General features: G+C 47.7%; 2 protein-coding genes across 21 annotated transcripts in view; both read left to right on the top strand.

Annotated features, from left to right (window-relative positions):
* OLFML1 (olfactomedin like 1) overlaps nucleotides 1–5,163 on the top strand; it is a 30,336-nt gene extending 25,173 nt beyond the window's left edge. The window contains exon 3 of the mRNA XM_081540903.1: nucleotides 1,701–5,163. Coding sequence (XP_081397029.1) covers nucleotides 1,701–2,491 — 791 coding nt within the window. The 3' untranslated portion in view covers nucleotides 2,492–5,163. The remainder of the gene's footprint in view (nucleotides 1–1,700) is intronic.
* A 1,322-nt stretch (nucleotides 5,164–6,485) lies between these two features.
* Nucleotides 6,486–15,735, top strand: part of PPFIBP2 (PPFIB scaffold protein 2) — a 174,797-nt gene continuing 165,547 nt past the window's right edge. For 12 of the 20 annotated variants that reach the window (XR_014068678.1, XR_014068677.1, XM_081540848.1 and 9 more), the window contains exon 1: nucleotides 6,597–6,932. The gene's annotated coding sequence lies outside the window, so the exon portion shown is untranslated. Of the gene's footprint in view, nucleotides 6,571–6,596; nucleotides 6,933–15,735 lie in introns of those variants that run through there. The other 8 variants (XM_081540860.1, XM_081540855.1, XM_081540849.1 and 5 more) reach the window with 4 other exon arrangements.

Genomic DNA, 15,735 nt, shown 5'->3' with positions numbered 1-15,735 from the left:
GATGTGTGGGAGGGTAGCCAGGTTAGGAGTTGAAGAAAAAGTCTGTAAGTGAGGAGCAGGAAGTCGAGAAAGTTCATGTCTAATAGTATTTATGTTTGCGAAGGCATTATGAAGGATTGATGGGCTAGTTGTGGGGCAAAGGGAGGGCTTTAAGATAGCTGCCGTGTGGAAGATGGGCTGAGCATGGAGAGCAGTATAGTATTTAGGGCTCAGTTGACTCTGGAGACCCCTTAGTGTAATGACATCAATAGGCACCAATGTGAGATTTTCTCCACCAACACACAGCTCTCAAGGGCAGAGGCAGATCTTTGAATTAATCTAGGATCAAAGAAGGAAGGGTTTTTTGAGAGAGTAATAGTCTGAGTGGCAGTGAGGAGCTAGAGAAATGTAGGCCCCTTCTTTTTACTTCATCTTCCTCCACCTAGTTTAGACCCTTTCATCTGTTTGGATTATAGAAATACCTTCTGCTTGGTTTCCCTGATTTTAGTCTCTTTCCTATGTCTCTATTGTACATGTGACTACCAGCTTAATTAGTCTTGTAGAACAGCTTGGCCATGTTTCATTATTATTCAAAAGCTTCAGTAGCTCCCTACTTTCCTGGAGAATTCATCCATATTCCTTAGCTCCACCCTCAAGGTTCCAGGCACAGAACAGGTTTCAACTAGTTTGTTTTATGCATCTAGTTTTATACACAAAGGATTTAGCTTATACTGGATGAAACTCTATACTACTTCACCAAGTTTGAAGGACTTTCCCAAATGCAGTTTTGTTAACTATTGGGACAGTTTCTCCCACCCCTCTCAGAATGTCCTCCAAGGTGTCTTTCAAGGACTAACTCAAAGGCAGGTTCTCCCCTGTATCAAATGATATGTCTCTTCTCTGTCCTCTTTTTTGAAAAAAAAAATTCATTTTAAGCTTTATATCTAGAGTCATGCACCTATTAAGCAAGAACTGTATGTAATTTATCATTGTACCCCAGTCCATTGTACCCCCAGCTCATAACACCTAGCTTAGTATCTTGCTTTTTGTTGGTATCCAAAGTCGGCTGACTAAAGGCATGCATGCATTCATCATGAGTAAATGAGTAATGAGTCAATGGATATGAATTTGAGCAAACTCAAATTTAGTGAGATAGTGAAGGACAGGGAAGTCTGGCATGCTGCAGTCCACGGGGTCTCAAAGATTCAGACACAACTGAGCAACTCAACAACAACAACAACAGTGTTCTAGTAGGGTTAAGAACCAGAATCCTTCCTGGAAGGTCATCTTCTCAAGTTGTAGGGTTGATACTATAATTACTATCCTTAGTACTTAGACCTGTTCTAAGACAGTACTATAAGCTAAGTTTACAGCAGAACCCTAGTAAAATCTCGGCAAACACAATCGGATTAGGTGGTTCCATTCTCAGTGTGTCACCTTGAAGTGCTCTGGAGAGTGAACAGGGCCTAGGACACAGCAAATAGTTGTTTATATCTTGATTTGATTAACTTGACTAATGAATACTCTTATAACTGGACAGCAGGTCCCTTCACAGAGTCAGTTATTCTTTAAAATCTTTGATTCATTGAATCCTACAATCATTGACTGATCTCTGTGTGATAATTTAATATTAGACACTGAAGGAAAAAAAAAATCTGTGAGAAAAGCAGACATCTCATATGTTCATAAAGTAACCTCTACTTTTTCTCCTTTGTGGCCAGGCTGTGACAATATGCTGATGGGCATAAAGTCTCTGAAAATAGTGAAGAAGACGATGGACACAGATGGCTCTTGGATGAAAGATGCTGTCAGTGACTCTCCAAAGGTTTATGTCTTCATTGGGTCCAGAAACAACACTGTCTGGGAATTTGCCAATATACGGGCCTTCATGGAAGATAGCACCAAGCCAGCCCCCCGGAAGCTGATGCTAACACATTCCTGGCAGGGAACAGGCCAAGCGATCTACAAAGGTTTCCTATTTTTTCACAGCCAAGGGACTCCCAATGAGATCATCAAATATAACCTGCAGAAGAGGATTGTAGAAGACCGGATGCTTCTCTTTGGAGGAGCAGGAAGAGCCCTGGCCTATCAGCACTCCCCTTCGACTTACATTGACCTGGCTGTGGATGAGCATGGGCTCTGGGCCATCCACTCCGGGCCAAGCATCCACGGCCATTTGGTTCTCACAAAAATTGAGCCTGACACGCTGGGAGTAGAACATTCATGGGACACTCCATGCAGAAGCCAGGACGCTGAAGCCTCATTCCTCTTGTGTGGGGTCCTCTACGTGGTCTACAGTTTTGGAGGCCGTGGCCCACATCGCATCACCTGTGTCTACGATCCTCTTGGCACCATCACTGAAGAGACTCTGCCCAACTTGTTCTTCCCCAGGCGGCCGAGAAGTCACTCCATGATCCATTACAACCCCAGAGACAAGCAGCTCTATGCCTGGAATGATGGAAATCAGATCCTTTACAAACTCCAGACCAGGAGAAAGCAGCCTCCCCAGTGATGCATTACAGCAGGGAGGGAGATGGCCAGGGATGCTGTGTTCCAGGATGAGGGGCCAGGGCCCCTCTGTAATATCCTATAGTTTTAATATATTAATAGCATCCCACTAATGGCACACAGGGAGATGAGGGGATGTGGGGATGCACACACATCCTTTTCTGGATGGTACTGCCTTCAGTATCCTCTAAGAGCTTAGATGACGGTCTGTCATTCAGGAATTTTCAGCAACTTCCATTATCCATCCCAACGCCCTGGTGCTCAAGGCCTTCCACGTCCTGATTCAGCTTACTTCCAACCTTTTCTTTTTAGTAAAGCATTTTAGCATGTGCTTTGATAACTCTCCCTACCCTCACCTTCCCAGCCATTAGAGATGTAGGCCACACCCTCATACTCCTGGCTTTTCTCCCCTCTGGCCTTTGCCCAAGTTCTTTCCTCTTTTACAGTTGCCTGTTGATATTCTCCTGTTATTCACTGCCCAACTAAAGTACTGTTTTCTTGGATTAATTTTTATTGGAGTGTAGTTGCTTTCAATGTTATGTTAGTTTCTACTGTACAGCAAAATGAATCAGCCCTGCATACACACGTATCTCCTTCCTTTTGGACTTCCTTCCCATTCAGGTCACCACAGTGCATTAAGTAGAATTCCCTGTGCTATACAGTATGTTCTCTTTAGTTATCTATTCTATACATAGTATCAATAGTGTAAAGTAATATTTCTTGTTGATGTTTAATTTTGATTTCCCCTGGTACTGTCCCTATACCAAGCAAGGTAGTCGTAATAAGAAAGTGAAAATATTACCATTTGAATACCACTTTCCAGTTATAAAGTGTCTGCACCCGTGTTAGAACTCATCTCACCCTTACGAGATAGACAGGACAAGTCTTTATAGACAGAGGGTTTTGGTGAGCCATTCAAAGTACCAAAGCTACAAAAGGAAAGAGCTAGAAAATACCGCAAAGCCCATAATCTTGTCATTGTCCAAGGAAGCATCAAATATATATATTTGTTCACCCAACCTTTTCTAAGCAATTTGTTAATCATTTCAGCCTAAAAATAATGTCCTGCCCCTTTAGCTAGTTTCATGCCTGCACAAGACCCTCCTATAGGCCTTTGAAAAGCTACTTCCTCCAGAAAACCAGCTTAAGGGTGAGGACCCCCCTGTAGACTTATCTTGCCTTACCTTCCCCTGCTTCTTTCTTCTTGCCTGAAACATAATAAAAGTGACACTAAGCAAATAAACCTCATCAGGTTCTATTTGCCTACATGCCCTCAGCATAAAAGTCTCAGGGAGTGCTGCCTGTGCCTGGATTTACTGTGAACAATCCCCAGCCCACTGAGGCCTTCAGTAAGTATTCTGGAATCTGGATGGATGCCAGACAGCAGGCAAGGGACTCCCTGCCACAGCAGGCGTGCCACGTGGCACAGGGGACAGAGACCACCTGGGCCCGTCTGGAGGGGCTTCTTCAAACTCTTTCCCACACATTTGTTCACTGCAGGCTGGTTCGGGTCACAAGTGCAGGCTGTGGTGCCAGTCTGTGTCATGTGCTGGGGCCTCTGTCTTCCCAGGTTGGTCACATGAGAGGGTTTGCTCTGTGTGTTTGCAGCTGTTTTCCAACTCTGCCAAGACCAGGCTGGAACCATAGGCAGTGAAGAGAGGGGTAGTTGTTTTTTTCTTTTTCTTTTGCGTATTTCTTTTGCATAGCATTTGAGTAGCTGTTTGGCAGAATGGAATTGCTAACCCCATGGACATAGCACAGTTACCCACAGTTCTGACAGAGTGATACAGAGAGCTCAAATCCATTGTGGAATGAGGCAGGTATGAATAAATAAATGTGGTGATATTACCCATTCCATGGTTTGGGGGCCATTTGCTGCCCCATGGGTAAAATAACATTACCTATTTCACAGGGAAAAGGAATATGCCTCACAGACGAGGGTAGCAGGGGAATTAATCAGAGTGGGATTACACTTAAATCCTGCATACACGGTTCCTTTGGAGGCGCAAAGAGGCTGCCTGTGATGCGCTGTCTACCATTCATCTGTGATATGCTTTGCTTTGACAGTTATGCAGGGCACACCTGCCACTAACAACCCACTCTCATGCGTTAAATTTCTGCAGCTAGAATCACCTTTTTAGGTTAAGACATTTTCTCCTGGAAGCCCCCGTTAACGGGGCACTTTGTTTCTTGGGAGCCAGGGGTAAACGTGTAGATCTGTGGACACTTCTTGGGCTTCTTTCAGATGAACTTTAAGGTTCTAGTCTCTTGTTGGATTTTACTGAGGATTGAAGCTCCTAAGACCTAGACCAGTGGTTCTTAAACTTGACTGCACCTAAGAATCACCTCAGGAGCTTTTAAAAATCCTGATGCCAAGCCATACCCCCAGACCATTCAATCAGAGCCTAAGGAGGTGGGACCAGACAGTGCTGTAATTTTTAAGTTCCCTCCCTTAAAATGGTTCCAAAGTGTGAATAAGCTGGAAAGTCAATGATTTACATCATTTTTTAAAAATTGAAGTATAGTTGATATACAATGTTGTATTAGTTTCAGGTGTACAGCAAAGTGATGCATTATACATATATATTCTTTTTCACCTTCTTTTTATTATAGGTTACTACAAATATTGAGTATAGTCCCCTGTGCTATACAGTAAATCCTTGTTTATCTTATATATATATATGTATTAGTGTGTATCTGCTAATCCCAAACTCCTAATTTATCCATCACCCCCCTTTCCCTTTTGGTAACCAGAATTTATTTTCAATGTCTGTGACTTACACCATTTTTAAAGATGATTTTTAAAAAGTAATTGTATAGTTCTAAAGAACAGACTAGCATTTTCTGACGACTGCGGGTCCACTAGGGCAATAGCATGTGGGATTTGGAAACACCCATGAACTCCTGTGAACCATGGCAGCCTCCTCTATAAAGGCCTCTGAGCTGCTATTTTAAGGAAGTGAAAGATAACTGAAGAGTGTCGTGTTGTAACACAACTCTTGCGGGCCCCAGCCTTCCTCTGCTGGCTTTGCCCTTGGCCTGCCTCTGGCCAGGTTCCTGCAGTGACCAGAGTCTCATGTTTGCCAGGGTGGCTTAAGTTTTGTTTGCATGTACAAGTCTTCTGTGCACACTGGTAATTTCAGACCATCAGGATAATATAAAAAAAGATGTGGAGTTGATCAACAACAATCCAGCCTGTAGAAATGTAGATAAAAACTGAGGTTAGGGAGGTAGTGACTCCTGCCAGAGCTGGGGACTATGCCAGAGTCCTTGGTGTCGATGCCATCTGAGGCCCACAGGGATTTTAATCCGCTGAACCGAGCAACCAAGTCTTGTGGGCCCAGACAGGGCAACAATCTAGCAGTACCACCAAAGGGGATTCACGCCCTACACCGGGGGAAGGCCTTGGACTAGGTCCCCAAAGGCCCAGTCCTGCCCTGATTCTACAATCCATTCCTGCGCTCAGCAAAGCTTTTCTTGTGCTCCTGTGGAGCCCCCGCCTAAATGCTGGGCACAGGACAGGACTGCTTATCGCCAGCTGTTCACAAGAACGGGTGCCTGCGCCTTTGATTGGCGCTGACCGCTAGAGGGACCTCCACTCCAGGTCGCGGGGTTCGAAAGCGGCCAGATCCTAGGGTGACTCAGTCTTCCGAACTGGGGGCGGTCAGAGAGAAGAAATGAGATTGCCTTCAGGCCAACCTCAATTTGAACTAGATCGCCTGGGCTCAGAAGTCCGCACACCCAACGGTTGCTGCGCTGGGACTGCCTCTAAAACATTCTCTCTATGACATCTCTTTTTGCAATTCTCGACACAAGTTCCCTTTCTGCTTTTCGCTTTTATTCCCTATGGCCAAGAAACGGTGCTCAAGGGCTAGAGAAGCCCAGGGAACAGGGAGCTGAGGACCACCAGGCGTCACCCGGGGCCGGAAGGGTGCTGGAGAGGGAGGTGACAAGAGCGGGGGCGTGGCTCAGATGGGGCGTGGCCGCCAGAGAGAGGCGGGGCTTAGGGGACGATAAAGTCGGCCTAGGAGGCGGTGCCAGAGCTGGGGCGGGGCTGGGGCTGGACCGGCGAGGGCTAAGCAGGTTCGAAGGGGCGGGGTTGACGGGTCAGGTCTCTAAGGAACTAGGACTCTTGGCGGTTGGGTCCCTGCGGGCTGCCACGGAGCCTAGAGGGAGGCGGCGTGGCAGAGGGGCGGTCCCGGGGGAAGGTGGGGCGGTCTGGGAACGGGCGCTCCGGGACGAGCCTCCAGAGTCTCCCGTGGGTCCCCGCCCCCGTCACGTGGGCTCCGGACTCGGCCGCTGCCGGTCGGTCCGCTGGTTGGTCGGTTAGTTGGCCGGTGGGTCAGTGGCCTGCTGCTTGTTTTTCGGCTCTCATGTTCGGAGGTGGGGGGGACAAGTGAAAGGCCCGCACACCTGAGCTGTCCGGAGAGGAGCCCTGCACCCAGGTCAGTGGGTTCTCCCCACGCCCCCGGGGCCCGCTGCGCAGGCTGAACTGGGAGCCCCCTCAGGGGAATTGCCTTAGGAACCGAGATCCCCTAGTGTGTCCCAGACGCGGGGGCGGGGACCCTCCTCCCCTTCTCTGGCCAGATTTGGAGGAGAATATAACTCGTGGGGATTTGCTCCGCGTCTCCTGCCAGTCCTGTCCGGAGTCTGCGGACTGTCCGCGCCCCTACAGGTGCCGGGATTGCCCTGGAGATGCGCAAGGTGGCCAGTCATCCCAGTTGTGTGTAGTGAGTGTGTCAGAGCTCTGCTCAGTCGGTTGGAGCAGCGGCGTAGTCTAGAGAGAGAGCCCAAGGTGGTCGGGAAGCTTACGGTCCGTTTTGCCGAAGCAAATCGGTGTTCCACAGAGCGTGCGTCCAGCTACAGCGCCTTAGCCGAAATCAACTCTGTACTGTAATTGGAAAAATGCAACATGCTTTTCCAAACCTCAAGCCACTGCGTCCCAGTAGACGGCAAGACGGGGATGGTTCTGTTTGAAAGAGGGCTCCTCTCCTTCATGACATCCTGACTCCAGACCTGCAGTTGTTCCTCAGATGAAAATAAGATTGTATATTTAAAGACCAAGACTTCCAAAGTTTGCATAAGACCAAAACAGGCACTCTAGCCCGCATTCATTCAGTCCTCTTAAAAAACAAATCCAGAGTATTTTTACTTTTAGAGCAGCTGGATGTTTAGTATAGATATGTCTCCCTTTGCATATTTTCGTTCACTTCCTGTCTCATATCTCTTTCTCCCAGTTCCTTAATCAATTGTAATACAAATCTGCAATGTTTTCAAATTTTGTGTTGCATTCTATGAAGTTTAATGCCCAACAAAGGCAGTTGGCTGTACACAAAATTCATCTTCTGCGTGTTCAGTCTTTGATTATTATTTGTACTACATGAAAAAATACTTGATAGAGGTTATTTCTTTTTGGCTTGAGGCTTAGGTAGTCTATATATAATCTGCTTAAATTCATATTTAGATGACTTTGAAGTGGGAGATGAGGGGGACTGGTGAGCTTTTACTACATTCATTCATAATTTTTACTTAATACATTATTGTTAGTATTATTTGAGATTCAGTGATGTGCCAGTTACTAGTGTATTGCTGCTGCAGAGATAAACAGCATCATAGTCTCTTTACTGGGGTAGCTATGTGCTACAGGTGCCTGACAAGTAGAATGAAATAAATACTATGAAGGAGGCAAGAGCAAAGCATTTTGGGAATTTGCCTTTCATCTGACTGCGTAAAACCTGGGATAATTTCAGGAAGAGGGTGTCACGTGCATGTTGGACCTCGAAAGATTTCTCTAGGCAGAGGTAGGTAGAGTGTGACCTGCCCTGTGAGAACTGTGTAGGCAAGCAAGCACTTCATAGCCTGAGAAGTGGCAAGTGGCCCAGTTTGGCTCCAGTGGCAAGTGAGAGACAATAAAGCTGGTGATGAGGAAGAAACCTGTTCCCAGCGGGCCATGAAGGCCAGGTGGAGAAGTCTGGGCTTTGAAAGCATGAGCCTCAATAATGGCTTTTAAGCAGGAGATTGATTGATGGTTCTCTGAATTTAAAGTCTGGGACCTTGGCCCTTGACCCTTTCAGCCTCCCAAACCTCTAGCCCAGGGAGAAAATCCAGTAAATATTTGTGGAATGAATGATCTGGCAACACTTGGTAGCAGTGCTTTTCAACCTTTAACAAGCTTAAGAGTCACCTGGAGATCTTGTTCAAATGCAAATTCTGATTCCCAGGTCGGGGTGGAACCTGAGTTCTGCATTTCTCGGAAGTTCTCAGCAGTGCAGCCCCTTCACTTATCATAGCAAGGATTGAAAAAAAACAGTAGTTTGCAAACCTGGCTGAGCCTCAGAATCGCCTAGGGAGCTTTTAAATTACTCAGATTAAGTAGGTCTGGTATGTTTTTTACCGAATTCCTCTGTGATTATGATGAAGGCCAAGTGGAAACTGCTGGGTAAGAGACCCTGGGGTTGGAGAAGCCCAGTGGAAGATCAATTAAGATAGAAGTGACTAGGGCCTGTGCTGGAGCCCAGAGAGGATACAGGTAGGAGAGATGAGAGAGACAGAATCTATGGGCTAAGGGGCCAGATGGCGAAGTGAGGAGGGAGGAACAGTCCTGAAAGAATTGCACTTTGGACAATGAATGGCATAGCCTTTAGACTGTCACATTTGCGGTAATATTTGGAAGCTGTTTTTCACTTGGCTATCAAAAACATTTCCTTCCTGATACATAGATTTGTTCATGACACTTCTGCTTGAAATCTTCTGGTGGATCCCCTTTTGCAAAACATGGGAAGGAATAGCTAATATGAACAGCCCCGTTGAGGCAGTTAAACGTTGAAACAATAAACTTAAAGGTTTATTAAGTTCCCAGACTGAGCACCCTCATTCAAGAAGTATCACTCAGGAAAAAAAAAAAAAAATGTCACATTGTCATCACTTGGTGTGGGCACAACTAGGCTGAAACTCTTGGCAGCTTTGTATTTTCCTGAGTCACTATTTTTCCTGCTTCCTCCTTCCTCAGAGCAGTTCCACTTGTTTTCCTAGCATCATTCTTTGGTTTCAACACTATGTGTCTCAGTTTTTGCAGAAGCCACTGCTGGTCCCAGAAGGGTGGGCTGTATCCTTTATAGATTCTGAAAGCCAAGTCTTGCAGATCTTCATGAGGGCCATTCTTATCTCTCATGCAGTGAATACTCAGCTAGGAGATGCCATCTTAGAGCATCTGTTTACCTTTAGACCTAGATCTCCTCAAGGCTTTGAGAGTTCCAGGGCGCTGCTCACTCTCAGCTTTATCTTTGGGAAATGTATGATTTCTATTTAGTGCTCCTAGGTAATCCTTACTATGGTGCTTCCTGGTAATTCTTTGATTTCCTCTCTCAGTCACAAACACATTTACGCACACGAGAACCCAGTTTTCACTGTGCACAGTGCTTTTAGTCATCATGTTCCATGTTGTGTAGTAATCTTGGCTTCTGTAACACATTTGTAGATGGAAGGTCTAGACAAGATGGGATAGGCTTGCCTCTGAAAAGGATAAAGTATACCATCCTTGTTTGGCATTCAGAGTTCCACAGAGGCTGGCAATAATTTGACTCACCAGCTGCATCTCCACTGTTCTCCAAACTGAGTAGCTTAACAATTTCTATATTTTGTGCCTCTCTGCCTTTACATACACTATTTTCTCTTCCTGGGAAGTCCTTTTGTCTCTGCTCTGCAAGATGCATGAACTCTTTGCTAATCCTTCAGGAGGCAGATCAAAGTCTTGAAACACCTCTCCCTCCTCAACCCCCAAGTCATTTTTGTCATATACAGATCTCTGCAATGGTACTTAATGCACATCATTTGCATGTCTCTGTCCACGCCCTCTCCAAACTCTGAGCTGCCCTGGGGCTGCATCAGCCCTCATGTTCCACCCAACCCTCAGCAGATGTTGAGGAAGAGTTTGTGGCAGACAAGGGCCTTGAGCTGGCTGGTGTTGCAGTGTTGACTTCAGTAAAGGGGGAAAAAGGCAGATGGTTTTGTGCTGGAGATAAGGCGAGGAACAAGAGCAGACTCTGAAAGACTAGGACAAGCATGATAAGTAGCCTGCAGGGCTGGAGTCACAGAGTGGGATGGGGAGGGGACTCTAGGAGAAGTGAGGCTGGAGTCTCAGGCTGGGGAGATCCTGGAAGGTCTTGAAAGCTGAAGTTAAAGAATTTAAATGTAATGTCGATGACCTTGAGACTAGGTGAAGGCTGTGCTTTCAGGAGGATTCCAGGCTGAGAAGGGCAGGTTGGAGAGACAGGGAGGGGTTTATGAAAATGTGCTGTTGGAATAACCCTTTGTGGTAGATTAGGACCTAAATCAAGTCAATGGGTGGAGAGGAGGGAACAGAGGTGAATGAGCTTGCCAAGAAATCCTGCAGGATTTGGTGACTGATTGGATTTGAGGGAGAAAGAAAAGAGTCAAACTGGACACTGACATTTTGTGCTAGTTTGCTGGGAGAAGAATGAAGCAATTGTTAGCAGCATGAGAGCATGGAGGAGCTCCTTGGAAGGGGGAAGGGAGATGAGGGTGATTGACTCCCTTTGGAGTCAGGAGGGAGCCTTGGGTAGTTTCTTGCATGCTCCCTATATTTTACCCATGAGGATGATGACATCCAAAGAAACCTACCCAGGGTCACCCAGCTGCTGGTGGCAGAAATCAGGCCTTCTGGGCCTCTGGCCCTGGGTTCTGTCCTATGGGTTTGAACAGATGAGCACTATCGGAAAGTCCAGATGGAGACTCCATTAGGCAATGAAAAATGAGAAAGACCAGGTTTGGGGCAAATTCAGCCTGCAGAACAGCTAAGGCTGGAGACTTAAAGGTCAAAGACTCAGAGGGAAGTGTCTATAGCAGCCAAAGCCGCTGGGGGTGTGAAGGCTCATGAGATCTTTCTGTTATGTGGTGATGGGAAGTAGGGAGTGCTTTATGGTATCAGCACTCTTATACTTGTTAGTGCTTAGTGCAAGTACATGGGTATTAAATGGTTTTTCTGAGAATGCAAGCATCAATCCGTCAGTTCCATGGAAGATATATTCCAAGGGCCCAAATATCCCCCACCCTGCCCCCTCCTTATTGCCCACAAGTTTTAGGGACACATCCAACCAGTTATGAGAAGTTGCCTGTGTAGTATTGGAGTGAGGATGGCGGGGACGCCCATCTGGGGAAGGCAGTCAACTTTGAGAACCTTTTCTAGGCAAAGACCTGTGTGTGGGGCCAGTGTCAGGGATTTAGGTGGTTGAGTGAGGGACACAGCTGTCCGATAAGGAGGGAAGGCCTTGTCTAGAATCTGCACTGCTGCCAAGAGACTCAGTGGCCCTGAGGTTGGATTTCCTCCCCTTCTTATCTTTCCCTTCCACACCTCTCTACCTGGCCAGGCTCCCTAGCCTTCCAGGATGAGTCCTACCTTTGCCGTGACACAGTGGTTACCTTGGTTTGCTAAGACAGAGCTGGGTTAACATGTGTGAAGCCTTTAGATGATTGCCTGGCATATGATAATTGCCAATAAAAACAAAGACACAAGAAATGCTGGGATTCAACTTTGAGTCAATGGAGAAGGCAATGGCACCCCACTCCAGTACTCTTGCCTGGAAAATCCCATGGACAGAGGAACCTGGTAGGCTGCAGTCCATGGGGTCGTGAAAAGTCGGACACGACTGAGCAACTTCACTTTCACTTTTCATTTTCATGCATTGGAGAAGGAAATGGCAACCCACTCCAGTGTTCTTGCCTGGAGAATCCTGGAGACGAGCCTGGTGGGCTGCCGTCTATGGGGTCGCACAGAATCGGACACGACTGGAGCGACTTAGCAGCAGCAGCAACAGCAACTTTGAGTCAAACTTGCAAGCCTCTTAGTTCTTTTGAATTATGTAGCTGGGTCTGACAAGTTTCTGTTTCATCTTGTTTTGAGTGTGTGTGTGTTTTACTGAGACCAAAGTGTGTGCATGGGCCTGCTCACCCATGCTAAAGTATCAGTGACAGCCCTAGATTGCAGACTGGATATTTAAATTGTCCCTGTCTCTGAAACAGCTTATTCAGAGTCAAGTGGGTGGCAGGCCTACTAACAAACCTCCAGTAAGAGGTTGTCAACCCAGATGAGGCTATGGGGAACTGGTCCTATCACAGCCACTCCCTCACCTCTCAGGGCTGTGCTCTTGAGCACCTCTTGTTTCCTCCCAGGATGAGGACAGGTGTAGGCAAGGAAGTGACCCAAATCCCAGGATTGCTCTGCTGGCTTAGGGACACCAGTGCCTGCTGGTCACTGGGCATTTTTGGTGGGCATAGTCAGAACCCCCGCCCAGACCCCCAGCTAAAGACATAAATCCACAGTGCCTGTGAGCATGGTTGGGATGGCCCACTCAGCTGTGGCTGGGCAGGGAGCACTCTGACCAGGAGGACCACTCTTACGACTGCAGTGGGGTGTCCTGGGAGGTCTTCTGAGCAAACATCTCCAATGTGCTCCTGATAGAAAGATCCAGAGAGCCCAGCAGAAGGAACTCCTTGGGTTGACAGTATGTGTGTGTATGTGAGAGAGAGGGAGACAGAGTTGTGTAGGAGCCAGGAGATCTGCTGTAGGGACTAAGGGAGGAGAGAAGGGCAGAGCCACAGCTCAGGTTTGGAAGACCAAAAACAGGTTACTTTTGTTCCTTGCATGCACACATGACAACTCCTCTCTTCAGGGCAACTGTTTCCTTCCCGCAACAGGCTGTGTTTCCCCAAATCAGAGGTTTTTGCATGAACAGCTAGCTTGACACTGAACTGCTTCCTGGATGAAACAGAGCTGTATGTAGACTGGCCTCAGAAAGCTGCCTCCAGAGGGAAGGCAGAGAGGAACTTCTGGCTTTGGTGGGTTTTACAAAGGTCTACTCTCCTGAGGCGGGCAGTGTTATTCCCATTTATGTGAGGGGAACAGGTGCCAGGGAAGGAAAGTGTGTGCGTTTTAAGTTTCCAGAATATTCAGCTTATTGTCCAAACTGGGACTCTTCTGAGAGCGAAAGGAGGAGGCAGATGCTGAGCTGGATGGGATCCTGGGATGACCGGACTGTCTCAGGCATCCTGGGATGTATGGTGTCAAACTCCAAATTCAGTAAATAACTGGGAGAGGGGACAGGGGAGTGAGAGTTAGTGTAGGGCGGGAGCGGGGAGAAGTTAGAACTCAAATTCAGATGAGAAAGGAGGATTCTTTTAATTCAACATTTTACCAAAGCAAAGGAGTAGTTCTTGGCTCTGACACCTGACCTCGGCTGCTTGTCATGAGAAAGGTTTATTACATAATCTCTTACCGCAACCAGCCAAGACATCTGGTTCTTCGATGCAATGCGGCTCTCCCGGTAACAGCAGGCACCACTGCCCTGCACGGCCGGCTAGGTTTTCACTGCGTGGCTCACTGGAGCTGCACAAAGCCTCTGACAGAGGCGTTGCCCTGCTGCTGGAGACAAGGAAACTGACTCCTCACCCACCCCCCTGACAAGGGTATGGCGGGTGGCGGGTGACTGCCACCCTGGGGACTTGGCCTCCCTTGTCTCTGAGGGCTCTGCTAGCTCAGACAGTCCTTCATTTAAATCCTGGCTCTTCTCAGACCTGCTGTTGTTCCTTTGAGCCAGTCTCTCCCTCTCTGAGCTTGAAATTCCTCACCTGTCATATGGGAACAATAATAGGTCAGTTTCATTTGGATGTTGTGAGATGATGATGTGGATTAAGTGTTGGCTACAGTGTTTGGCTCATCATAAGTACTAAGTGGCATTATTATCCTCCTCGGCTCAGGAAGCCTGGCAAATAGACTTTGTCAAGAGGAGTGGGTTCCATCACCCAGAGGGTTTATTATGAAATTTCAGGGGGCAAGTAGTATCGTCTGGGCCTCCAGGTGTGACCCCTACAGTGGAGGTGAGCAGGAGGTCCAGGAGGCAAGAGTCCATGGCAGGGTGATTGCTGATGGCCAGTCACCAACGTGCAGGACAAGGACAACAAACAGAGAGAGCTCAGAGCCCAAACGAGCTCGATGGGAAGTGGCGAAGTAAAGGCAAAGTCCTGCCCTTAGGCTCCCAAAATCAATTAGTGCATTTTCTACCCAGCCTCGTGGAAAAGCCCACAGAACTTGGCTTGGCTTGGCTGCATTAATAGAAGTCCTGGCTTTAGACATTGCTGGGGAGGGGGTCGTCCTATTTTTCCCTGAAGTGGCCAGGGCAGGCCACACCTGGAGGTGGTACCCTGGGCACCACACTTTGGGAGCAGGTAGAGGAGAGCCCCTTACTGCATCAAAGCTGGAATCCCTGTCTTGTAAGCCCTGTAAGGTCCTAGGACTGTGACTGTGAATTTCAGCTGCCATCTGCTATGTTGCTCAGAGGGCAGGACTGAGGAGTCAAGGTGGTGACGGTAGAGAGGATTACAGAAGAGGCAGGTTTCAGTTTGATATGATGTAAGAAATTCCAAATAACTCAGGCTTCTCTCTAGGGCCAGGTGACTGTTTTAGAGCATATATTGGAATCTACCTGTAGAGGGTATTGTCCAGCCAGTATTGACTAGAGAAGAATTTGTAAAATAACAGGAGGCAGACTTTGCTGAAAGTTTGGAGGTCTTACTAAAAGTGCTATAGGATCTGGAGGGATGAATGCTGTCTTCTGAGCAGAGAAGCAGTGACTTGCAGCCAATGTAGGTGGTGGGGAACCAGGGTGGAAAGCTGGGGAAGGGTGGCCGTGAAGCTGTGAAGAAGCTTCTCCATAGGCTGAAGGTCATAGACTGAAGTCTCACCCAGTGCAGCAGTTGGGAGACTGGAAAGTCTCTGAGGACATGCCTTTGTGGGCTGAACTTTTGAGGCCATGATCCCAATGTGATTGCACTGTGTGTATTCCCTGCTGATGCCTGCCTTGGCCTGACCACCTGACTTGGGCCCAAAGGCTCTTACAGACTCATGGGCCCTTCCTTGAAGGTTGTGAGAACACAGAGTCCTGGTACCTGGAGGACCAGGGCCACATGGTCTAAGACACTGAGCTCATAGCATCCTAGAGGTAATGGTGGGTGTAGAAGGGAGAGGAGGTCCAGGAGGGCGGTGGGCACAACACTGGGAATTCTGACCAGCTGTCTGCAGCCTGGGCCACAGAGCCAGCTCCCAGCCCCGAGAGGAGGCAGGGAAGGGCTGTGGGCAGCAGGGCCTTCTTCAAGTAGGTTGAGGTTTTGGGTGGGACATGCGGTGGGACAATGGAGAGTGCTGTGGTTAAGCAACGTGGATGCCTGACAGGCACA

This window comes from Giraffa tippelskirchi, chromosome 11 (genome assembly GCF_054371585.1).
Source record: "Giraffa tippelskirchi isolate mGirTip1 chromosome 11, T2T-mGirTip1v1.2.pri, whole genome shotgun sequence".
In the NCBI taxonomy this organism is placed as follows: Eukaryota; Metazoa; Chordata; class Mammalia; order Artiodactyla; family Giraffidae; genus Giraffa; species Giraffa tippelskirchi.
Note: the sequence above shows the minus strand (reverse complement) of the source record. Positions and strands in the feature narration are given on the sequence as shown.